This window comes from Centruroides vittatus, unplaced genomic scaffold (genome assembly GCF_030686945.1).
Source record: "Centruroides vittatus isolate TY-2023 unplaced genomic scaffold, ASM3068694v2 contig_905, whole genome shotgun sequence".
Lineage (NCBI taxonomy): Eukaryota > Metazoa > Arthropoda > Arachnida > Scorpiones > Buthidae > Centruroides > Centruroides vittatus.
Genome location: NW_027122595.1, coordinates 480,636 through 508,224, shown reverse-complemented (window position 1 = coordinate 508,224; position 27,589 = coordinate 480,636). Strand labels below are relative to the sequence as shown.

Genomic DNA, 27,589 nt, shown 5'->3' with positions numbered 1-27,589 from the left:
ATGCTTCTTGATTTCGATGTAAACGTATTGTTTAAGAAGGGTTGCAGAAGTTACTCTGAATTCTTTACGCCAATGGTCCCAAGAATTCACAGTAAAGAGATACAGAGGATCAAATTCAAAAACCATTTTAAAGTTCGCACTCCGCAGTCTCTCTGTGTAAAAAAAAAAAAAAAAAAAAAAAAATTGCAATAAATTGCAAGCAGTTTCGGGGTTAGAATAACCAAAAGGGGATTAAAATTCCGTAGATAATTTAAATAAATGAAAGGGTTGTGTTTGACATTAAGTTTCCAGAAGTTAAATATTTCCATTTTCAATTGTTATTGTGAATAAATTAAATAGATTCGTTATTAAAGATCTTCCACAATAATTAACATTCAAAAGTTGTTACAATATGAATACAGGCGTGCCACATTTTATTTACATAATGTGTTGCATCAAATAGTAGTTTTATCATGAATTGCCATTTCCCATACATTTTTTTTAAAAGAAAGTTTCATCTCATGGAAAGTTTTTGAGCGATGACGAATATGGTTCATGCTGTAGCATTCTACAGAGGATGCCCTTGTTAAATTGTGTGATACTCTACAGTCTACAGCAAGAAGAATGAGAGAGTGATGTGTGTTAATTAAACTTTTCTGTTTTTATTTATTTCTACCAAAGACACATTTGACAATGAGTTATAGCTTTCAATTTTAATATTTATCAAATATACCAAAGTTTCATAAAATATTTTCTACTTGTTCAAGGATTTTTTAAAAGACGGGCAGCTGAGCTTAAATTGGGCTTTGTTAAAAAGAAAAAAACTTGCTCCCTACACAAAGGCTGTCCTCAAGGCTCAGTATCTGGATCTCTAATCTGGAATGTTATAATAAATGACTTGCTAATTATCAGATTTTGTTCGTCGGTTATAAAATCAGCTATATCATTAAAAAATAATTATTGACTATTTACCAAATTTTCTTAAAACCCAGATATTTTTGATCTTCGCCCGGATACCCGGATATACGACGTAAACACCGGATAGGTGGGAACACTTGAAACGGGCTAAGCGTCATATTGGTGGAGATAGCTAAGTCGGATTATGATAGGGGTGGAAATATCTGACGGTCGTATCTACGGTTTGTTTTATCGTGAGATGGTCATAACCTTGGGTACTCCTTTATAACGCATTTAATAATAATAGTTATTTAAAAAACTTTTATACTGAAGTAGATAGTATATTCTGAACGACTTAAAATAATTTTGTTATTTTCAATCTATTATTATTTTTTTCACCAATTTTATAACTCAATATTTTTCTGCTAAATTAACTGTAACGTTTTATTATAAATTTATGCTCCTAAATAATTAATAATTAGTGATGTAACGAATATTCGGTTACTACCCGGTATTCGGCCTATTCGGCCGAATACCGAATACCTAAAAACAGGAGTAAGAAATAACAAAAACACAGTAAATTAATCATTTTTGTAACTTTTATTAATGCTGAACATTAAACTATAATTATTAAAGTTAATAAGAAATAGCATCTAACTCTAGTATTAAATTATTTAGTAATTAAATAATATTATAACGTTTATCTAGCCCGATATCTTATGGCATTGATGGCGTGTAGGTTAGAATGTATCGGGCATTAATGTTATTGTTTAGTTAATTATGTTATATCCGTATTCGCGTATATTTTAGTATTTTTACGATATATTTGAACTGTTCCACAACTGGGGAGAAACTAGACCATATTGTGTCACCACAATAGTATATCCTAGGGTACTATTCAGTCTACAAATACGTAGTAAAAACAAAATTTTAGTGTTTAATTAAAGAGTTAAAATGATCGATTGCAAATAAAATAACTTATAAGTTATAACTCACATCTAAATACCAACAACTGCCGAATCATAGCGGGCTATTTACGGCTATTACATAAATTATAAACCAATTTGGCACTAGAGGTAGACGTTAAGCGCCATCTCATATTAACTTTAATTAATTAAATTATAATTATTAATTTAAATAATTTAGACCTAATGGAAGAAAAAATCGTAGTGACAGCGGGCCAATAGAGAGCACAGTGCGCGATCTTTGCCATAATGCGGTTTGCGCTCCAATTTTCGTACGTGCGTTAATCAAGCCGAATAGTTTGGCCGAATATTCGGCCATTCGGCCACGCTCCTAGCCGAATATTCGGTATTCGGCTGAGGCTGAATATACTATTCGTTACATCACTATTAATAATATAGGGCGAAACATTTTTTTGAAATAAATAAAATCAGTACTTTTATTGTAGTGAGTTAGTTGTTAATCTTATATATAGGCCTATATATATATATATATATATATACAATAAAACCTGTCTATAGCGACCACCCACGGTTCCTTCAAAAAGTGTTGGAATCCAATACAGGTGTTGCTGTAATACCGTATTTCCGTACGTATTTTGCGCACTTTTTAGCCATTTCTACTAAGCAAAACTCGAGGTGAGCAAAAATAATCGAATTTTTTCAACGATAGAGCTATATTGGTATTGTATTTTATTCTTATCCGATAACTCAATTTACAGGAGTCGTCGTGATTTTATATGACATATTTAATACCAATATTTTAAAGATTAATATAATACTCGCATTTTCTCGGTTATAACGCACACTTTCTTTTTTCCGACTTAATTAATTCAACTTGGTTCTTTCAGTGTTGCCACCTTTCCAAAATTGCTGACCCGGACGGCAGATCAGATTTATTCGAACAGAAGTCTCTGAGGCATGCTCAATGTTATTTTACCATGCGAAGAATAATGTGCACGTCAGTTTTAAACCAGCTAGGGACTTGTGTAGAAACTTAAATTAAGAAATGAGTAAACTTAGATTTAAAGAGCTGAGAAGCAAAAAGGAAAAAAAATAAAAGGTTTCGGTTGCTACGAAATCCCGGACAAAATTAATTGTTAACCCGGACAATGAATTAAAAACCGGACGGGTAGCAACATTATTCCTCAATTACGAGTATTATACAAGTGCGTCCTATCTCGCCATCACTTTGGTTTTGGTTTTAGTTAGTTTAATCTTAGAGTATTTTTAAAATTAAAATATTTTTTTAATATTTAATATTTTCTTAAGTACAATAATAAAAATTACTAATTAATAATAAAACGATTTTAATATTTTTTCTCATAATACAATTTCATTACATTCAGCGATTGGCAATCGCGGAATCAAAAAAGGAAGGTTGCCTGACAGTTAATTTCGCTGCTAATTGCCGTTATGATAAACCATTTTCACATTCTCTGATAACTTTAACACGATCTTCTAACGACAGCACTACGCATTTTTCGTTTTCGGACAATTTCGAACAAACTGAAATGAATTTCCTTTGTTGCTAGATTAATTCATTAACACCTGCACCTAATTTCAACGGTGGGAGAAGTACCTGAGGTAGGTTCGAACAATAGTTTAGAACGGATATATTCGCGGAAGTGGTCGCTTATTATAATTGTTGTATGTTATTTCGGATCAAAAATCGATGCCCGCGGTCGTGTTACACAGATGGTCGTTTAATACGGGTAATTTATACGAAGACCTATGTATAAACTATTCCGTGCCAGAAATTTTTGCCCGTTTTGACAGGTGCCCATCGAATGCAGGTGGTCGCCTAAGCAGTTTTCACTGGATATATATTTTACATAAAATGTTATCTTTATTAGGGTTCCAAAGTTTTGTCTGCTTCCTTCCAAGCTCATGCTTATAATTTTAAAACGAAACTTATATTCATATAAATTTTAATATATATTCTATTCAAATCTTATTACTTTTAAAACCTTAAAGTGTTACATATCAAATAAATAACTTTTATGGTTATCAAATTTCTTCATAATATATTTGAATATTAAAAGAACGCAAGGAGAAAAACAAATGGTAATTTCTATTTCATTCTTTATTTTATCTAAATTTAGTTTGATTAATATTGAATATTGGAAACGGAATGATACAAATAAAAGTCGAATCTGATATCAAACATTTGCTTCGAATTGACAGTGTTTTAATGAATGTATTAATATTAGATCATATTCTATATACACATCAACTCATACCAGCATATAAACTTAGACATCAAACTTTTAGCATCGATATTTCCACGAAAACTTCCACATATACAATGTTTATTAAACGAAAAGACTGGAAAATAACACTAAAATTGTTTAATGATGTTTTCTGGACTTTAAATTTAACGTGTCATTAAAACTATCCGTGACATGATTGAGGAAGTGTTCTTGAGCAATTAAGATAGTCAGATTCATTCAGCAGTTCATGAAAATATTTTAATTACCAGATCACGAAATTCTATTCGAAATTAAAAAACACAATACACTCAAACCGGTTTATGACAATGAAATGCCAAAAGATATTGATAGATTAATCTTTCGTATAGATTCGTTTTACATTAAATGAGCTAAAACAGTATTTATGATAAAATTGAGATTGAGTTTGCAAGCTTTGTATGTAAAAGATCATTTTAAATATATGTTATTAAACTTTTAGATGTAATATTTATTTCCCTAACCAAATTAAACAATTTTATTATTAGAGAATCGTGATTCACGCTTAGCTAAAGACCCGAAACAGAATCTATCATAGTATTAAGAGAATAATCCATGAGGAAAGCATCAATGAATTTATTAGTTCGTAAAAAAGATTCTAGCGATAAAAATAAGATCGAATCGTGAAGAATATAATAAACCGCTTACAACTAAAATAGCTCCAAAATCCGGAAAGAAATTCTTTTATTTGAGAACTTAATCAGAGCAACAAGACAAACTTTACAGCAGAAAATAAGTAATAATGTAAAAATTCGGTTAATGAATTATCAATTTTGTATCATTTACAGATGAAAAGACGAATGAAGCGTATCTCATTTCCGTATAAGTCTATCGATTGATTAAGCAATCTTGATTTTATTAACTTCGTTACAAGTGTGCGTGAACTATTTAAAATACGGCTCAACAATTTTGTCCAAAACATTATTTAAAAGGAAAAAGAAATCAAAAATTAAGTTTCCTGATTGCAAAAACGATTTAGAAAAAGCATAAAAAATTATTATCCGAGCGTAAATTAATTTAACGGTCAAAAACCTATACTTATATAAAAAGTCTATGAGTTTAAAATAAAAAAAAATTAACGAATAGAAAGTTTCGAAGCAAATTGATTAGTGTAATTTTATTTAATAGTTTTGAACCTTTTATTAAATTAAAATTAGATTTAAAAATTATTATTGATAATTAAATCAATTTAAACCTTTCAACTATAACAAATTAATTAAAATAATTGGAAAAAGTGCAAAATTTATGAATATTCTTACATTCAAAAATAAATGCAATTATTGAACAGAAGATAAAAGCAAAAATATCTTAAAATGTAAAATTTTTTCTAATATGAAGAAAATAAAAGTACGGAGTCATAAAAAATTTTTAGATAAATTTGAAATTCTCTTAGAATTTTGATTTTGTAAAATAATGATAATAGATTTTGCATTACATTCTCCTGTAATTTTTTGATGTTCCTCGCTACATTCTCTAACTTAATTATTAAATTTTCAAAGCGCATTAATGACAATTTTTAATGAGAATTTTGACAGTAATAAGGAAACACAATTCGTTTTTATAGGTTACTTCTCACGATCGTGGAAGTTTGACCTGTCACATATCCTAAAATGCTAGATTTTAGGTTATGAACTTAGTACAAACAAACCCGTAAACAAACATGTATAAAGCTGTAATCATAGTAAATATTGCGTCATGTAAAAATAAAAAAAAAATGCTCGCTGTAACACACAAAAACGTAAAGAAATAAAATAAGAATGAAGATAAAAAAAAAATGTCGTGCAAATGAAACTGCAAAATCACTCAAATAAATTAATAAGAAACGATACGCCAAATGAACTGGGCTAATAGAGCATACGATTCACATCATCCGCCCATCCCCTTTTATCTAAAGCAAAAAAGCACTTTGAAAAATACTACAAAAAACTTGTAGAAATACAAACAGACAAACGATGAAAATATGAAATTTAATTAAATACGAATTAAAATGCGGATTACTTATGAAGAAAAACAACATAACTAATTGAAACGGAAATAGAAAGTAGCGAAAAATAGCAAGTCATTATGCAAAATTAGTACAAGACAATTTTTTCCCGTATCATTTTTTGCGGGATTCTTATTGATTTCAATCCTTGATCCATAATATCCACAACAATCTATTTTTATACTACTAATTTCTAGTATAATTTGTATAATCTAGTTCAAGTATATTAGATTAATAGGGTTACTGGATTCACTGATTTACTTTTTGAATCAGTTAATACTATTTTTTATCTTTAGAACTAAAACATGCGATTTAATAAATGATCTAGTCGATTAATTAATTATTCTCAAGTAGGAAAACTATTTCTCAAAATCAACATTGAAATATGACAAGAATAATGTAAACATATATAAATACGATAAAAGTATGACGCTAACAATCATTAATTCAAAAACTCTAACATTTTCTAACTTGTTATCATAAGTTAGAAAATGGCTGACCATTTTCACTTATTTCAGTAAAAAAGTACAAACGCGCTACCTAAAAACTTTTAAAATGTTGTTCAACTATTAGGCACAAGCCTTCTTATACAGCAAATCCTCACTTAAGGTCGTTAATACATACAGTACTTGGAAACTGCTACGTTAAGCGAAAACGAAGCCATAAAATTAATAATAATATAAACAAGACATAATTCAGTTATCATTATTATTAATACTATTGTAATTGGATTGTGTTTTCAATCTCCAGCACTTATTTCTCTCCTCAAAAATCAATTTTACTGTTTTTAAAGAAAATTCCACAACGATAATTGTAAATGATTACAAATGTACAGTACTTTTATCTTTCCTGGACGACCGTCGCAACGAAACGACGTTAATTGACTTGCTGTACTTTAATGTTGCACATTATCAAGTGATAAATAAGAAGTATTAACTGATTAAATACACTATGTTGCAAGAGCATTATGATTTTAAAATTAAGCCCACAACGGGACAAACATTATTAGACCTAATGACGACGAACTAATATTTGTAAAATCTATCACAAAAGTAACTTAATTGAACATGACCAAAACTTTCCACGAAATTTTACTAGAAACTGATATTTATACCGATTTATTGAATTTTCATTTAATAGAAACGTCTTCGGAGCCTTGCTTTTAAATGATGCTAGTTGCCAAGTGGATAAAAACCACTAAACAATGGTAGTAAGTTACGGGTTCGGGCCTCACGAGTTGGCCACGGAGTTTTTCGGATTTTCATTACGTGTCTAACACCTGAATAGGAGCCAGTTTCCCAAAAAGTCCTCCAAGGAGATACTCCCCCTGCAGATTGCTTAAATATTGCGTTGTCTTACCCATCAAAAGATGGGATAAGGCAACGCTTGGAATCATATTGATATTTATCAATACGATTCTGAAGATAATCTTAGATCAGTTTTTAATTGTAAAAAAGTTAAAACTAATCTAATTAAATGTACTTTTGATAAATAAGATATTACATTAAATTTATCTACTTCCTGAAATATATATAGAACTGTATACTTTAACGTCTAGATTAGTTATCAGTTAACCGATGCAATAATTCAAAATTGATTTTATTCAGCATCAGATCTGCAATTTAACTTTGTTTTATAAAATTACATACACGAAATTTATTCAATAATATTTGCTCAAAGTCATATTTCAGAATCATTAGAAATGGTATTTTTGATAATATATTTATAAAGAAATTTTATTTCAATAATTCTTTATAAATGTATAATGAATGTAATGTTAAAACCTTTAAAGAACGAGATCACAAGTATATATATATGTTACAGTCAAACCCCGTTTTTAGTTAGAACGCGTTTTAACTAGTTGAAACTAGTTTATACTGGATGTTTGTGTTAAAACCCGTTTTGTCTAGTTAAAATTAGTTTTAACTCATATTCATTTTTGACTAGCAGTAAATTCTAGTTTTAACTAGACAAAACCCGTTTTGTCTAGTTAATTACTGTTTTGTCTAGTTATTTACCCGTTTACAGCTGTACATGTTTTGATTTTAGATAAAACTAGTTTTAACTTTTAACATTAGTTAAAACTAATTTTAGCTACATAAATATGTTTGGGGGAAATAAATAAAGTTATGTGTAGTGATTCGGGGGAAGATGCCTAACATTTTGCTTATGAAGGAAATTATAGCGATAATTTGGGTTTTGGAGGCCTCTAACGAAAATATTCATATTCTTGAGCATGTTTTTCAAATAAAACTTTGGAGTATATGAAAAATAATTGTATATTGTGTTTGCAATGACGACTTTTTTACTGTCTGGCATTTTAGGCATCTCACCCCAAGTATCCGGGTGAGATACCAAATGACATTAGGGTAAGATAACAAATATAATTGCATAAAATTAATTTTCGAATATCTTAACCAAATTTAATTTATTGCATATGTAGTACAAAGTACTTCGTAGTAAGTATAACAGCGCAGTATAAGTATTGTTAAGTTTCCGTCCGTTCTAACGTGCTCTATAGCTAGCTGAAAGCTTTTTTCAGTCCAAAAACCTTTTTGAGAAGTCCTTATATAATTTCTATGCATATCCTGCAATAAAACGAGAAAACAAAAATTTATTTAAAATAGGCATATTGGAATTCAATTAACAAAAAATAGGCACGTTACCCCAAGAAAAATGTGGCATCTTTTCCATTTGTCAGGGTAAGATGCCTAGTGGAGTCACGTGTTCTAGCATGTCCGATCGGGATCGGCGGTAGCTCACAACGGAAACTTTAGAACCTTAACTACATCACACATTAATTCTGCAATTTTTAATAAATTCTATTTTAACTTTTAGTTTTAAAATGATTCTAGAAACATTTCACAACAAAAACTTCGTTCTTATCTTGCTTTTATTCTTCTCAGATGTAGAAAATGAGATAACGATAGCCAACTACAGCTTTCCGTACTCAATATTGGCCCAACGATTCATCATACAAACATATGACAATATCTGATGTCACCGTTTGAAAATATCAAAAAGTAGGCATCTTCCTTCCCTTACCATCTTACCCCGAATCACTCTATATGTTGCAGTCAAAACCATTTTTTAGTTAGGATGCGTTTTAACTAGTTGATACTGTATGTCTTTGTTAAAACCCGTTTTGTCTAGTTAAAACTAGAATTTACTGCTAGTCAAAAATGAATTTGAGTTAAAACTAGTTTTAACTAGACAAAACGGGTTTTAACAAAGACCTTCAGTATAAACTAGTTTCAACTAGTTAAGACGCGTTCTAACTAAAAACGAGTTTTGATTAACATATACATACATACATACATACATTTGATTATATTGCTTGCTTATTCTATTTTAAAATAGTTTATTGCCGTCAGAATAAATTTTCCTTCTTATTAAATTTGCAAAAGCGAAATTATGTTACATTAGCTTTCAATTGAGTATTTTTATAAACTTTGCATATCATATTTATAGAAATTTTGACAAAGGAAAACTAGCTGTCTTTAAAAAAATGTAAATCACATTATTAATAATAACCTTAGTAGAATTAAATAAAATTATATAGTTATAAAACATAAGCAACTTGATATGAATTGTTATAGATGAATTGAAGAGAGAGCAATAGAATTTCTACTATCTTAAACTGAGTTTCAAATTATCTCATTAATATATAAAATTATATCTGAGATAGAATTATTTGAAGGCTAAACTGCTAGATTGTTTTACTATGTTTCTTCTGAAGATTCAAATAAACGTTGATGAATATTTTAGGCTCAATTTAAAAAAATAATCAGGTAATTGAAAAATTAAATTACATATCAAAATTCATATAATTAAACGTTAGTAAAATTAAATTAATGAAAATTTTAAATGCTAATATTAAACGTACGGTAAAAATACGATTATTCCAGATGTATTTCTATATTTAACACAACTCTCTAAGTTATACGAACTTTGCAATTATTATTTACATTTCATTCAAGCATTTATTATTATTATTATTTTTAATTCTACCGATTATATCTCAACCTCAAAGATTCACTTTAAATGTTGAATCAATTTATATAGGTCTACATAGTACATGTTTATAAACCTGAATTTATACAACCAACTTATTAAATTTTCCAGCACATTTAAATTTTGACGGCAGAATGCTATTTAGAGCACTATGAATGGGCATCGACATACACAAGATATAGATAAAATATTTGCTTATTGCGTGTGGACCTAACCTGCAATAGATTCGCCTGACATCAGCGAAGAATGGAAAACAACGTCCCATCCAAAATATTCATGAAAACATAGATCTTCAGTGGAGTAATAATAATCTTGCGCTTTTCAATTTATTAAGTTTAATTATTATAGTTCATACAAATAACATTTATCATTTAGTTAATTACAACACAATAAATCAATAGCAAAATGGCGGCAGAAAATATACTTTATTGAAATGATATACTTTATATGAAATTTTACTAAAACGATTTAATCCCGAGTCAACAAAAAATGTCGTTATTTAACGAAATCTCATAAATGAACGATGAAGGACAAATTTATAATCTGAATCAATTATGAATAAAACGCATTTTTCTGTAAGTTAAATACGCAAAAGAACAAATTGGTGCCATTCATATTCAATTTAAGGCGTATACATAGAAGCGTGTTAAAAATAAGTTTTTCTTTCTTTTAGATAAACTGAAAGTCTGCTTTCGTTAAATTTGTAATTAATAATTTTTGGTACATAATAATAATATTTTTAAAAAAATACATAAAAAATGTTTATGCATTGAAATTTAAAAAGTAAAATATTCATTGAAATATCGCAGCACCGCATATATCCCTTTCACATTTATCAATTTAAATCTAAATAACTGAGTTCTCCACATTTTTGGGAAGGAAAGCTAATTTACCAGCAAAATATATAATAATTTAAAATAACAGTTAGTTTCATAGTTATATCCATAGTACAAAACAGTTATTCATAATTTAAATAAATCGACAAAATTTTATACGACTGATACGAATCTTCCGAAAGCATTACGAAAAGAAGGCGTTATATAGATTTCATATAATACGATCATTTGTTTGCTTAAACAATCGCATCTTTCTAATAGAAGAATTGTCGAAGTTTTAGAGTTTATTCTTATGAGAAATTATTTATTTTCTTGCAACAATGAGCGATTTTTATGTAAAAACACAACAGAAATATGTTTCTATATTGCTGTATTTTCAAATTTAAATTTATTAATAATGATGATGGAGAAAGCGAAGGAAATATTAAGTTATTGACCCTCTGATGGCAAAACATCTGTTTGAATATCAATTTGGAAATTCACAAAGAAAAGTAATCGCCTTTAAATCTGTGTCATTCACCTCATTTATCATGTAATTTCATTATTTTCATTTAGATAATGTTACCAGCATATCTCTAATTTCTGAATAAAAATCGCCTCTATATTTCAAATTGCTTATTTTTTATTTTTACACAATTAAATAAATATATCCACGGATAAAATTTTATAATGGATGAAATAAAACCACTTTTTCATTAAATTCTGAACGTCATGTTGTCCAGATGATTGAGGTTAAAGTGTATAAGATCAATTTTATGTAACGTGTAACAGAATATAAAATAATACTTGCAAACAAAAACGCTTACAGAGTAGGTATGTATAAGCAAAAACATACATTTGTATAGAAATTCTCAAATTAACTTTATTAAATTAATTTAATAAATTCACAAATTCACAAAGTTAATTTGAATGGAAAAAGGAAACTTAATAAAAATGTTTATTAATTACGTATCAGATAATTTAATAGATAAGCGAATTTTAATTAATTTCTTTCCATGTAAAGTAACATAGGATATTTTCATAAGAACTAGTCTAGACATCAAGTAAAATTAATCATACCAATGTATATGGATGTATATGCTAGTAATTTATATATTTATATAATAATAATAATAATATTATTATGTTGGGTTAAGTGAGATATACTAGGTTAACACCGGTGGCTGTGTACTATGCCGGACCAAAGTCAAGGCATAGTAACCAAAACAGAAATTAAAGAAGTGTATCAGTGTGTGTGTCTGTATTCAGGAATTTTCTCACAATATGACATGTATTCAATATAGTGGCCTTCTGTAGTGTGATGTATGTGTTTCTATTCAATTCTAATGTGCCCAGGCTTTTGTGTAGTGTGTGTGGTATGACACCTGTAGAAGAGAGAACGACAGGTACAATAAGCACCCTATCCATCCTCCACAGATGCCTTATTTCCTGGGCGAGTTCTGTGTACTTGCTAATTTTTTCAGTGCATGCGTTTTGTATATTGTGAGTGTTTGGAATGGACATGTCTATAATGTATGTGATTTTATTGTGTTTGTCAATGAGTGTGATGTCTGGTCTGTTGTGATAAATTGTTTTATCTGTGATTATGGCTCTGTCGTAATACATTTTGTGCGTGTTGTTTTCCAATACTGTCTGCGGAATGTATTTGTAGTATGGTTTGTGGATGTCTACTAATTTGTGTTTCTTTGCAAGCTCTTAGTGTATTATATTTGCTACTTGATTATGTCTGTGTAAATAATCTGTCTGTGCCAAGAGCTTGCAACCAGAGGTGATGTGTTGTATAGTTTCTGGCACATGACATTTTCTGCATGTGTCATTTGTGAGTGTTGCATCTTTGAGTATGTGCTTTCTGTAGTTTTTAGTATTTATGACCTGATCCTGTATGGCGATCATGAATCCTTCCGTCTCCCCAAAGAGGCATCCCCGAGCTAACCAGCTGTTTGACGCAGTTTTGTCAACAAAATCCTGGGCCAGATCATAAGGATGCCTGCCATGGAGTGCCTTTCAAGCCCATGATTGCTTAATGGTGTCTATGCTTTTTATATGTTGTGTCATGTTCATATGTTGTGAGTGTAAATTTAATGGTGTGTTATTTGAGTCTGCTAGAGTTACTGCTTTATGTAACTGTGATGTTTCTTGTTTTCTGTAGAAAAACTCTCGCAGTGACTATTTGTTTGTAGTGAAGGTTAACTATGTCAATCAGGCCACGTCCGCCATCTTTACGTGGAAGGGTTAATCTTTCTGTGGCGGATTTTGGATGATGTTGTTTATGCTTAGTAAGTGTTGTTCTTGTTTTCCTTTGGAGTTGCTCAAATCTGTGTGAGTCCAATGTATAACTCCAAAAGAATATGTGAGTACTGGGATGACATATGTGTTTATTGCTTTAACTGTGTGTTTTGCATTTAACTGTGTTCTGAGCATGTTTTGCATTTAACTGTGTTTATTGCTTTAACTGTGTGTTTTGCATTTAACTGCATTTAACCTACTTTGGTATTCTTTAATTAATCTTTGCTTTATTTGTGCATGTTCTGTTAGTTTGGCCTGTTGGAATCCTAAATACTTGTAGAACTCACCCTCTTCCATGGATTCTATAACATCTCCATTTCCAAGTGTAAAATCTTCTTTCTTCAGGATTCCTTTTTCTATGTGAAGTGTTTTGCATTTGTCTAGGCCAAACTCCATTTGTCCTTAGTGTATGAATGTGTAATTTGTAGGAGTTGACTAAGTTGTTTTTGTGTGGATGCATAAAGTTTTATGTCATCCATGTACATGAGATGTGACAGTGTAAACTGTGCTGTTTTTTCATGTCTGATATTTATTATTACAGTAGAGTGTCGTTTATCCAAATCAATTGGGGACTGGGGTTGTTCGGATAGCTTATTTTTCGGATAACTGATTATGTACGAAAAAATATATTAACCTATCCCATGTTGAAATTTTTCTCTGTCGTGTGTCGCTTTGTGTTGAATTTTCGTCAACTTTAAGCCTAACGAAAATTTTTATAGTAATAATCATGGCTATTGTATCGTTAAAAATTATTTCTTTATTTTGTACAAATAAAATAAATATTTTGGAAAATATAAAAACAAAAAAAATTAATTATACTTTAGACATTAATCTAGTATCAAAAACATTCAATTCAGCACAACACAGTCCAGCTGGAAAGCTTTTGGTTACCGACGTTTCAGTTGATCGGCTTTCGGATAAATGACGCTCTACTTTATTATTTATTATTATTAAAATATCCAAACTAACTATTTAAATTTTATAAAAAATAGAAAAAGCCCTAAACACAATAATTCAAATTATAAAAATCTAATTAATCCACAATGCACTGAACCAAAAATATTCAATGTGAAATGTTTTCAGCTAAATTAGGTCATCCTCAGCATCAAACACAAACAGAACAACTTTTACGATTCAAACTTGAAATTTTAAATATATCACAAATAAATTCACACATTCATATAAATTTTCAAATTTTTAAATAGATGAGAAAAATAAAATTTTAAAAGTAAATAATAATCTTAATTTTTACACACTTACAATGAGTAAATACATTTGAATAAATAAAATTAATTATACAACTTAAATATAAATAAATTTATACTCTTAAAAAAGATAACTATAAATACAGATTCAGTTAATTATTGATTCTAGAAATGTGAAATTGCTATTCAATCTTATCCAAATTCACACTTGATCTCCATGGTCATTTTTAACAGTTTTTTTTATTTATAATATATATCAATATTACACTTACACATAATCTGAACAATATATTAGATTTAAGATCCATGATCAAAATAAATGTCCCAAAATACATATTACCTGTTTTTGGTACAAAAAATGAATTAAATTAAGTTGAAACAGTTTCATATTATATAATTTTGGATACTTGAATTTTAACAGTGATTTGTAGATTAATATATTATGGTGCCAAGTTTAGTTAATTTTCAATTTTTATGCTATATAATAAAATTCCAGGTTACATGCTGCATTTGGAATTTGGTTTTTCTAGAATATTGGTAATATTATTAAAAGCAGTAGTTTCATTTTGGATTAGACTTTTGAAATTAGATGATAAAAGTTATGTTAAAGTTGCAAACATTATAAATTGTGTTCAATGTTGGATAATTATACATTCTATATGGTCATTGGTATAATATATGGTCATTGAGGTTGAAAAATTTGCTAGATTGACATAGCTTCTTTTTCCTACGGTTATCTCATCCTCATTTGATCGAAAGCTATCAAACATTAATTATAAGTGTGTGTTATGAATAAACCATACAAGAAGATTGGTCTTTGTTGAAGAAAAAAAAATTTTTCAATTATATCAAAGTATTGAAACAACTGTTATGTCCAAGGATTATTTGTTTATGGACAGATGTAAAATGTTCGATACTGCAACTGAGATGTGGTCAAAATTATATTTTGCAAAGTTGCAAATAAACATGTATTCTTTGCATTTCAGTTGCAAAGTATACATGTTTCCAAGTTTCATACACTTGCATACTACAATTACCACAAATTCTCTCAGGATCTACTGTAAGTCTACTAATAATAAATCCTGTGAGAATTTGTAGTAATTGTAGTATGCAAGTGTATGAAACTTAGAAACATGCATTCTTTCATTGTATGAAATTTGAAGCATGCAGGAAAAAGCATTTGATAAGATTTAAATCCTGAAAAGATATAATTAATTTATTGCATTTTTTGAAAAATGATTATTACTATGTATTTTACTTTGTATTAACTCCAGCTTATGTAATACTTTAACCCTCTTGTAATGAACTAAGGTTTAAACAATAAATTGAATTAGTTAAATTTTCAGATAAATATTTTTGAATTACAACTTTAAAAGATTAATAATTTTTATAAATATCACTAATCTTTACAAAACAAAAACAGAATAAAATCATAACTTCAGAAATGCTAAGTTGAAAGATTTCTATAGGTTCTAAAGATTCTAAGTAAGCATTACATTGGATTAAACCTTTCCATTGAAAATATATGTAAAGGGTTTATTTTTAAATTTATTCATATTTAAATTTTTATTCAAATTCAATTTGATTAGTAGTAATTCAAAAAATATTTAAATTAGAATAAATTTATACATCACAACAATTATATTAAACTGTTTTGGAACTTCATTTTACATCAAGGAAATAGAATATATTAATAATTTAGAACAAATATGACAATACAACCTATTCTGGTAAACATTTTTTGATATATTCTATCATCCAATGATTTTGATTATTATTCCTTGAAATAGCATTATTTTTAAATAGTAGTATTATTGAAAGTTGCTTTATTCAATTCCCATGAAAAAAATTATTCTTATAATAACAGATGTCTGAAAAATATCTGCATGAAACATCTCAGGCTCTAGCTAATAGACAATAATTTTTTATTATGCTGCAAGTGCTATAATTTGAAAGTATATGGAATGCTGCAGAACATTCTTGAGTCTTTCTTTACATATTAAATAAAACAGGAAAAAATTTACTGTAAACCATTTTGCAAATGACTATATATTGGATTCTCTAATGTTTCAGAAGTGGAATACCACACAGCAAAGAAAGGAATCTGGCAGAAAAGCAAAACTTCTAACAAAAGCCAAGGTGGAGGGATTGAAGATGATCTTTCATGACAGCAACAAGGTTTTAATTCAATCTGCAGTGCTAAAACTGAAAATTTCACAGTTGGCTCCATAAGATATTGAAAACAAACACATTAAATATTGAAAGCAGCAGGTAATTCTAGACAAAATGGACATGCAAAGATCACTGGTAAAGACAAAGGTAAAGAGTGCAGATAGTTATTGCAAAAGTTTTCTGAAAAGAGAACTTTTGGAAAATTTATTTTGGATGATGAATCTTACTTCACCATCTTGCATCAATGATCAATGGTAGAGATGGATTTTATACTAGAGATATCTCTTCTACACCTGCCTATGTAAAGTAAAATTTTCCAAGAAAAATAAATTTTAAAGCAAAGCTTGATTTGAATTTCAATGGGACAAAAAGGATTGAGTCAAACCCTAATCAGAAAATCAAGTTTTACTATCAATGTCCAGAGATATTTAAATTAATGTTGCTGTCTGATTCCTTACATTCAAAATAACTATTCTCAAGTAGAATATATCTTCTGGCCAGATCAAACAAGTTCACACTATGTCAAAATCATATTGGATTGTCTGTAACAAGAAATCACTACCTTTAAAAGATAATAAATCATCACCATCAAAACAGAAGACAACCATGCAAAAATACCAAAAATTAGGCCAATCACGGATCTTTGGGAGATTCTCAAAGTAACTGTTTACAAAAAGCGTGGAAGGCAAAAAATATGGATCAGCTGATCAATTGTATAAAGTACTATCTGAAAAATGTGAACCAAATTCTTTTACAGAAACTTGCATTGCACACTCAAAGTCAAATCAACCACATTCAACAACAATGATTTCTAGAATTACAAAAATAAAAGAGAATGTAAGGCTCTTCATTACCTATCAAATGGTTATTTTTAGAGTTTTCTTTTTCCAAGATAAAAACTGCATTACACAAACTTGTGCAGATTTTTTCAGACATCTGCTGTTATTTACATACTATATGATGGAACTTTAAAGAAAATGTATTGTATAAGTTATGTTATAATTTTGCAGAATTATTCTCATCCAAACCCCAACAAGTAATTTAAAGAGTTGTTTAATGTTTAAAAAAAGGGTTTGAGTTCAAAAATAATAACAAACAAAATCTTCTTAGATTGATGTATATAGGCAAACAAGAAAATGAATCCTTCACAATTTAGTTTAAAATATTTTTTAATCTCAAATCCCTATTCTGTATTCAAATAGCCTAAAAATAATATTTTTTTTCTAAACTCAATTTAATGCTTAGTAGTACATTTATCATTGCTATTCATATATTTTATTTTGCAATTTTGTAGATTAACAAAATCACCATTATTTTGAAATTATTAAATTCAACATTATTCAAAACACTGATAAAAAAAAATTTCATATAGTTGCAATGTCATATTTTAAAAGTCTGATAACCATAAAAATAAAATTATTCCTAATCAACTATGTATTATACATGATTTGACATTACGTAGAGATTATGTTGTTAATTATGACAGTACTTTTAATGGGTTAAATAAAATTTTATCTGATCTCTTCAAATTAAAAAACAGTTTTTAGAATATGCACTGAAATCTTTAATATCATCATATTTTAGATATTATTGTTTAAGTTCTGAATCCTTGATTTTAGATTAATCTTAATATTCAGAAAAAGGCCAGTTTGAATATATAATAGCAAATAAGAATCAATTTTAAGTATAACTATTGAATGAAGAATAAAATAAAATTTATTTTATTTTATTCTGAAATATTTAGGAAACCTTCATATTTCAGATTAAATTCTTGCCACTTTTTCCCTAAAGTTTTGGTGGTGAATCAGTTTACAAAGTAAGGTTCAATTTAAGAGATGTCTAATCCATAGGTTGTCTAGTACAGATAGGAAATTAGAATAAAGTTCAAACTTTTAATTTATTTTTTAAATGTAACAACAAAAATAAAATTGCAATCTAGATCACTGATGGATATAAAATGTTTTACTGCATGTTCAAAAAAACAGTGGCAAATAATCTTACTATGTTACAAATAGGAACGGCAATAAGTTAAATGCAAATCATAAAATTAGCCTGATTTGTTTTGCTTAATTAATGCATTTAAACATCTTTTCGTTTTATGATGAAATAAAGGGAATGATACATTTTCAAATTAAAATCTTTTAGTAGACAAAACTCCAAATAGCTTTAAACTATTCAAAATTTAATACTTGCTTTATAATCCACTTTAGTAAACTTTCCCCCATTTTTTGAAAATCAAAGAATTTACATCTCTAGTTTGAATATTAAACAGATTTGTATATTGTATTTTGAATTTACGATTTGTTAGAAAATGCTTATTCTGCATTTAAAGTATCATAAATTTGAAAGGATGCTGATGGATGGGCAATTCAGTGAATTTAATATTACACAAACAGAAACACTGACATTTAATCATTCTATCAAAGTGCTTAGAAAGACAATACAGTAGAGAGTCGTTAATCGGAACCCCGGTAATCGGAACGATTTTCAGTCGGACTGTGTCGTGCTGAATCGAACGTTTTTGATACTAGATTTACTTCTAAAGTATAATTTTCATGTTTTTATATTCTTCAATATATTTATTTTGTTTGTACAAAATGCAGAAATAATTTTTAACGATACGATAGCCTCGATTATTATTATAAAAATTTTCGTTAGGCTTAAAATCGACGAAAATTCAACACGAAGCGACACGCAACGGAGAAAATTTCAACACGAAGCGACACGCAACGGAGAAAAATTCAACACGAAGCGACACGCAACGGAGAAAAATTTCAACATCGGACAGGTTAATGTATTTTTCGTACATAATCGGTAATCGGAACAAATCACTAATCAGAACAACCCCAGTCCCCAATTGATTCCGATTAACGACTCTCTATTGTAATAAGTTATAGCCGAATCCTTGAAAAAACAGAATGATGGAAAAAAAAACAATGTAGTTGACAGATGAGTCAAAATACTTAAATGAACAAAAAGGATCTTGAATGCCAAGATTTTAATAATTTATATTATCAGTCCTTTGTTTCCCAGGATCTACAGTTTCTGTAGAAAGAGTATTTTCACTCATGAATTCCCATAATCAAAAAAAAATTTGAAATTAAATATTGAAGCCATTAAAACAATACTAATTATAAAGCAAAACAATGAATTACAATGCAATAAGCTTTTTTATAAAATTACAAGTAACCAGAATTTATTAGACACAATAAGTTTATCAGAAAAATATGCTCATTTGACCCTAGCAAAGCTACATCAACCTAACTTTTAAATTTAAGATCATATTGTAATTAATTAAAAAAATTATATGACTTCTGGTCCAGAATGAAAGTTTGTATATAGTTAATTGGGGCTGCCAGCTTCTAAGCTTTCCACACTTTGCTCTTGATTTTCATCTACCTCTGCTTTGGATATTAATGAAGGACAGACAAACAACAGTGGAAATGTTAGGTCTGCAATCTGAAAATTACAACCCAATAAAAATAATATATTTTTTTTTTTTGCCCAGTGTTTAAATTAACTGTCACTGTATTGTGTCTGCGCAAGAAAAGAAAAAAAAAATATTTTTTCATTATTAGATTTTTGAAAATAAAAGCTTTTAGATTTATGTATTTTTCTACATCATATTAACAACATTAATAATGTACCAAAAAATTTCTAATAATGCTCATCTATATTTCTTGACAGACTTTTAATAATATCAGCTGGTATAATAGGACCTGTATTAATCAGCTGTGGCTTTCATCCCATTTTAGTATTAAGAAATTACGATCAGCCTAACTATACATTAAAATCAAAATGCCAAGATTAAAGAAATGTCTATTACTTTGTAACAGAAACTCATTTGAAATTTAAAGCAGACAGAGATGAGTCCCCGCAGTATATGAATAAACAAGATTTCCTTCAGAAAGAAAAAAAAATACTAAAATCAAACTTATTTTCAAGTAATAATTAGTTTTAGCAACAGACAATTTATTTGAATAATTGAAAGAATTACAAACTTCTTTGCCACAAATAACTTACATGTGGAAAAGACACTATATAGCATTACAAGAATTTCAACTAGAAAATAAGCAAGAAATTCTCACCTTTGTGAAACTCCTCTTCAGAACCGTGAAAAGAAACGGGTAGATCAGGTCCTGCTGCATCTTCCAGTTCTTCGTGACTATGAGGATCATGAAATGAATTCTTACTCTCCAAAGATTTCCAAGTTGGAAGAGAAAATGGCTTCTCCCAAGAGGTAACATTGAGAAAAACATAAGCAAAACTGAAACCGAAAGTGATCCCAACTGCTAACGTCAGTAGATACTTTCTTGGGAATCCAGGTTGTTGGGGAACAATAGTCATCATATTGGTATCATTATGGAAACTAGAAAAACACAAATCAGTCAGAAATGAAAAAAAATTGTTTAAAAAATTAAGCATATTTGAAAAATTATATATATTATAATTTTTGAAGCAGCAATCTCGATGAATAGACCTACTGTACGTTCTACAGTTTTAAAGCAAGTGAAGCATTTGAAGATCCCGGATATCTCCTCTCAAGTGTAAAATATTCGACCTTTATATTAGATTCAAATCATTCATAAAATTAAAAAAAAAGTTTTTAAATGTGTTACAGAAATTTTACAGTTTTAAAATTAAATAATAACTCGAGTAATTTTTTAAAGGTATTATAGAATGTTCGAACATAGTTTAATTCAAACCAAGTAATAATTAGTTTTAGCAATTATTACTTGGCAATTTCTCCTAGGCAATGATCAAATTAAACTAAAAACTTTAGAAGGGAAAAGATAGAGAAATGATCATTTTACGGGATTTTAATCTTTACTTTTAGCTTTGTGCCATTCTGTTCATAGACGATACATACAATAAAAGGAAAGAAATGTCTTCAGAATCGACTGAGCGTTACCGATAAATAAAACTAAAAAACAAATAAAAACTGTTAAATGCGAAATCGAATAGGCATAGAAAGGAAAATCGAATGCATATCGATCAAGTGAAACAAACTGAAATCGCAAAAAATCGTAAATGATCAGCATCAAATTGTTTAGGAACTGGAACTTGCAGCACGTCGCGCTTGATCTTAAATTGCTCCAATTAGAGAAATTATCATTACAGCTTATATTAAAAACTAATTTTTTCTTAATAAAAATTAAGAAAAAATTGAATACTGAAAACGAGAATACTGTTATAATTGTAAATTCCGTTTCCGTGCGATACCGCACGACATCGCGACGAGACTAAGCAATCCAAAACCGCACAGCCAAATAATACTATTATCTTTTATTAATTAAACTTAAAATACTTTTGGTAATAGTTATAATAAGAAATAAAACGTGTTAAAAAAATTAGTACCACTATTGCGAATTTAATTTATATTTTCTCTAAAGTAATCTGTTTTTTCTACGTCAAAACAGAAAAACAAATTTCTCGAAAGGAAATAAGACAAGAAAACTGAATAACTGCTTTCAAAAAATATAATTAAAACTTCGAATACAATTTTCATATGATTATTACTAATTAAAATTTAATGATACCAGTAAACAGATGTTCCATGTTAAGCACATGTTATAAAATGATTTCAATGTAAAAATATAACAGCACCATACTAAAAGATAATTAATATTTTAGAAAAATATGAATTCTTATTAAAACACTAACATCAAACAACAATCGTTAAAATTTATTAGATGCAATGAAGTAAAACAGCATCTTCTAGACTGTAAATGATCAAAATAAGCAAATTTTCAATTACATTTTAATTATAGTTTCAATGATACCAGTTTCAAACTAGTTTCTATATAACATTAGCTTTTAATTGTTTTAATTTCACGATTAAATTAACCCAAACTCATTCACTAAATGGAAATTTATGTCGATCCAAATCAACTATTGTCATTTCCCATCTTTCCACATCAATGACGTCACTGGGTCAAATTATTTTCAATGACAAGTGGGTCATCGTGTATAACAGTTCCACCTGTTGACCACGATGACCCTGAGACATTCACACGTTAATAACTATTTCGGTAGCGACTTCGCTTCTGCAGGCACGATATGGGATATTAAACCTGCGAAACCGACTTTTATTAAAACTAAAAATCGTTATCGGATTCGTCAAATTATTATTATTTTTTAAATCTATTTTTATAGAGAAAACAATCGTCAAATTAGCTATACGCTCCTATTGGTATAATATAAACACAAACTAGCAGCTGTTAAGACGTAAAGTTCGTAATAAAATTTAATGATGAAGCTGTAAAAATATATTTTATTATTCTAAATAAGTTTATTTAAAAAATAATTTTTTCCAATTATAATTTACCATTTTGAGTTTTTGCGATGTGTTAAAAAAATTATCATTTATCAAGTCGAGTTTAGAAATTTTTTTTAATTAAAATTTTTATATATAACAATTAAACCAAAAATAATTTTAAAAAACGATTTCACTATTCTGTTTAAATACGATAAGATAAGCCCTACATAATTTATCTTTTCGATCAACGAAACCATTATTTGAACAGGTAATCATTTAGTGTATTACCTACTTTCCCGAGGTAGCGCGACGCACCGCGCTCGAACCTTATACCGGCAGCATTATTTTTGAATTATAAACAACAGATTTTATTTTTGAACATTTTATAAAAGCATTAGTAACTTTTTAATAATACTGTTATACACTTTTAATAAAATAATAAATATTATAGAGTATGTGATCTATTTACGAACTGACGGGATGCGGTGTAATACTAGATACATAGAAAGTGTAGCATAAATCATTTGCTAACAAAATAAATAAATATACCTTTAGATACGCGATAATAGGATATTTGATACATTAAAATAATGGATATGAAATTCCTCTGTAGTTATGTTTATCAAAAATTATAAAGTAAACGTCAGCATTACAGAAAATTTTCTTAATGTAATTAATTTACAACGTTTAAAAGAATTTTTCCGCTTTTTAATAATGCAGGAAATTTCAAGTTGCAAAATTTTGAAATACTGAAATAGTTCATTTTTTTAAAATATCCCTCCTATTCTTTCAATATTATTTAAAATTGAATCGTAAAAAGAAGTTTGTTTAGCAGTAACGGAATGAAATTTTATAAGAGATTAACTGAAATAAAATAATATTTATTAAACATTTTATCTAAAATAGTTTTCTTGCGTGCAGACAGCGTGAATTTTTCTGTCGAGAAGACAACCTAATCTCAATAAAACAATTAAACGAATTTTACTTAATTTCAAACTATAACCGGAATAATAATTATATAATTAAAATTCTAAATTTTATATTAACGCCTATATAAGCTCTATATAAACTTTTATAAATTACTCCGACTGAAAATTAAATACAGTACATTATTAAATGAATACTTTAATAATCCTCTGATAAAAATTATTTCAACAGTACAGTTATCTTTAATATTTTAATACGAATTTTTTATATAAGCTTTATAAAATTTTAACGGTAAAAAATGTTATTATAAGCCAAATTATTGAACTAATTTATTTTCCCTATTCAAAACAATGCTGGGTCGCATGTTTACAATATATTTGAACTACTTAATTCGAAACGTATTTGCACAGGAACAGGTGGTTTTTAATATGTATAAACAATATTTAGAATCTCCGATATACATTGAGAAATTCGCGTGGAAATTGTCATCAGGAATAAATGTCAATAGTAAATTTTCATTTTGATTCAATACACTTAATACTTATTTCATATCTTGAATGGTTTGTAGGTTACTACAACGTATCTTTCTAGATATATTGAATATACTGATCTTTTATACAAGTATGCTCATTAATTAATTAACGAGAAACAATTCCATAACACATAATTCATTCATTAGAAAAATATAGATTTTTAAAAAACAATACGTATGTTTACGGAATAAAAATGTTATATTATCATCAAATGTAAACTCTGTATCCTGTAAATGCAGATTAAAAAAAAAATCCCAGTGTCTAGTTAGTGTCTATCGTTACATGATTACAAGATTTCCAGAAATTATATAAAATATATTATAAACTTTACAACTGATCTGGACTGGCAATGTTCAACACTTACCTATTATAAAGGTTAATACCCTCCACATATGACTGTGACTACGTGTTGATACTAATAGTCGATATTGGAAAGTTTTATATATCGACATATGCGTAAAACTGAGTAACGTAACCGTAATTGAACAGGATAAAACATGACTTAACACCTTCCTCCTTCCCTTATCTCCTCATACAGTCCCTAAAAACCGACAGTTAGCCAGGCTGACTTTGATAGTAGTGCCACCTAACTTGATAACATTTTGTATTTTTATTTTAATTTATCATAACTTAAAGGGTTTTTAAAACTGATATTGACTGAATATTTAAATAGTTAATTAGTTTAATAATTATTTTAAAATATTGACGAACTATCTCTTTAAATATAAATTTAATTTTATGTTAACTTTACTTGCTAGATTGATTGCCCGCCCTCTGGCGGGATGGTTGGGCGTTAGCCGCGATGGCTATTCAGCCTCGTGTTTACGTTTTTTCGAAACTTGAAAATCTATGGTTGGTTGACGTTTGATGTATAGTTTAATGTACATTTAAGTGCCCTGTAATTATTTTAAGTAAAGAAACGTGTCAAAAATTAAAAATTACATTTATATTGGTTAGTTAAATTAATGTTATTATATAAAATACTAATCCAAGCGGCTATTTTCTGACAACTGTAATACAGGATGCTGTAATTGGGTAAAATTTTCTTAAGGATAGGAAATGACACTTAATGCAACATATGGGTATATCCAACGACAACACAAAGTTTGTTGGATGGTTATACACTTCACGTGAATGATCTCTCATAGAAATACCGAGTAATCGTAATTAAAGTTTTCATGTTCAATGCTGTCCAGAGAAATATTTCGCAATCCAAATCAAACCAAATTTGGTATAATAATATTTCAGGACTTTTCTGTAAAAAAGAACGTACCAAAACTCACCATTAACAGAATCGAAAGGAATCCGAAAGAATAGTTCCAGTGGGATTCACACTTCGAGGGAAGAAACAAATTAGAAGACACGATTTCGCCTACTGTCCTGTTGCAGCTGTACGCAGTGGTGATATTCGAAATATTTAACAAGGGGTTCGCTAGCAGAAAATGTTTCCCTGACAATTACCGACAAATAAAATGGAAGTTTTGAATAGAAATAAATACAATACCTTTTCTTGCAACCGTATATCTAACAATCAGTGGCGTACTTGGAACGTAACGAGCCGTGGGTGAAGGGCAGGGAACGATAATATTTTAGGGCTGTCGACCTTTTTTTTTTAGGCAGGGGTAATTTTTACCGCGAAATGGCGCTTCTGGAAATACACACGTCTCATCATCTCTCGAGATACATTATACTTTTTCTTTCGCTGTCCATAGCCCGACACGTGTTCGACAGCCATCTTGTATTATCTCGCGCGCGTGGCATTCTGGGATCTCTCTTATGACTGGATCAAGAACTCTCTTGAATTGATCCGATTAAACCTCGATTGAAACGGTTGAAAGAGATCGCACCAAAACATACTCCCTGACCTTGCTCACAATCTAGATTGAAATGCTCGGTACGAACGGGGTATAAGGCTCTAGTTTAGTAGTATTACAGAGTATAATACGCATATTTTAATATATTTTTTTAAAAAAACAAACCCACTGAGAAATGTTCCGTGTGTTTAACAAGGTTCGGAAAACTAAAAATTTTAACAACGGGTTCGGCCGAACCTGTGCTAACCCGCCGAATATCACCACTGGCTGTACGCTTATTCTTTTCGTTATAATTAGTCTTACCAGACGTCCCTGTTTGACGATGTTGTCCCAGCGTCCCTGCCAGTTTGAAATTTTGTCCCGGATATTTGGTAAAATTTTAAAACTTCCGAATGTAAGGTTGCCGACTTTCAGGGGCAATAAGTTAATTGCGCGTCAGGAAGACCTAAGGGCGAATCGTATGTTGGTGGTGGCGGCAGGAGACAAAGATGACAAGTGTCTTACACAAAACCGTTAATTTTAACAGCTACATAAAACTTACATAATACTAGGAAAATAAAGAACGTCGGATGTCGGACGAGGTGTAAGACTTGTGGAGGCTCCGGGGCTTCCTACGTGAAAAGTCCGCAAAGTCTAAGGTGGGATGCTGGAACATGGGCGACGGGTCGACGTTCTGACACACACACTTCTCAACAAACAGAGGTTCCGTTGTCTTCGGAGGAGAGGCTTCGACGGGTGTGACGAACTGGTGGACGGAGGTCCTGAGATTTTTCAGCGACACTTGTCCGGAGGAGAACCGACTTTTGACCTTGAGATTCGGGGGTTTTATAAGATTTTCCCTCGAATCTCATCATTTTAATTGGTCTTAGTTTCCCTCTCCCTTACTCTGATTGGCCATTCTTTTGTTTCTAGGCGAAAACCGAGACCGATCTGGTTCGGGAAATGTCCGAGAGGCGTTGACGGAGCTTTTGAAGTCCGCGCTCGTATTTTACACCGTTATGGCCCTTTTCTCTGACATTTTGACCCCAAACGATCTGCCAGATGTTTCTGTGGCCATTACACCCCCTCCTTTGTTTCTCGATTCCGATACTTGTTCGCGAGCACCTTGACAAAGCTCCTTCTCTTTCGGTTGGCATCCCCCTCCGTCGTTTGTCACCCTTCGCGTTTGTCTTAAAACACGTGTTATTTCCTTTTTGTCTGGTCTATATCACCGATACAATTTCGTGTTCCGGTTTAACATCCGAAATTTCCCGACTTCGGAACTTTATAATTAATCGCAAATTTTGACCCGATTTTAGGGACTTCACACGAATATACAAGAATTAAAAATAGTGCAGCCTCGAGTAAAATGGAGATTTGGCAATTACACTCACTGTTGCCAATCTAAATATTTCGTATCTAGATCTAAGTATCATACTTTTAATGTTGTCTAGATGTTTTCCCCAAAATTTATAGCATATGGCCTAATGAAT

The 27,589-nt window shown here is 29.5% G+C and overlaps 2 protein-coding genes across 2 annotated transcripts in view; one reads left to right on the top strand and one right to left on the bottom strand.

The window, feature by feature from the left end:
* The window catches only part of LOC136984167 (PAT complex subunit CCDC47), a 212,828-nt gene that overhangs the window by 75,935 nt on the left and 109,304 nt on the right, over positions 1-27,589 (top strand). The window lies entirely within an intron of this gene.
* The window catches only part of LOC136984180 (uncharacterized), a 57,768-nt gene that overhangs the window by 3,368 nt on the left and 26,811 nt on the right, over positions 1-27,589 (bottom strand). The window contains 1 exon segment of the mRNA XM_067281114.1: positions 20,673-20,953. Coding sequence (XP_067137215.1) covers positions 20,673-20,953 — 281 coding nt within the window.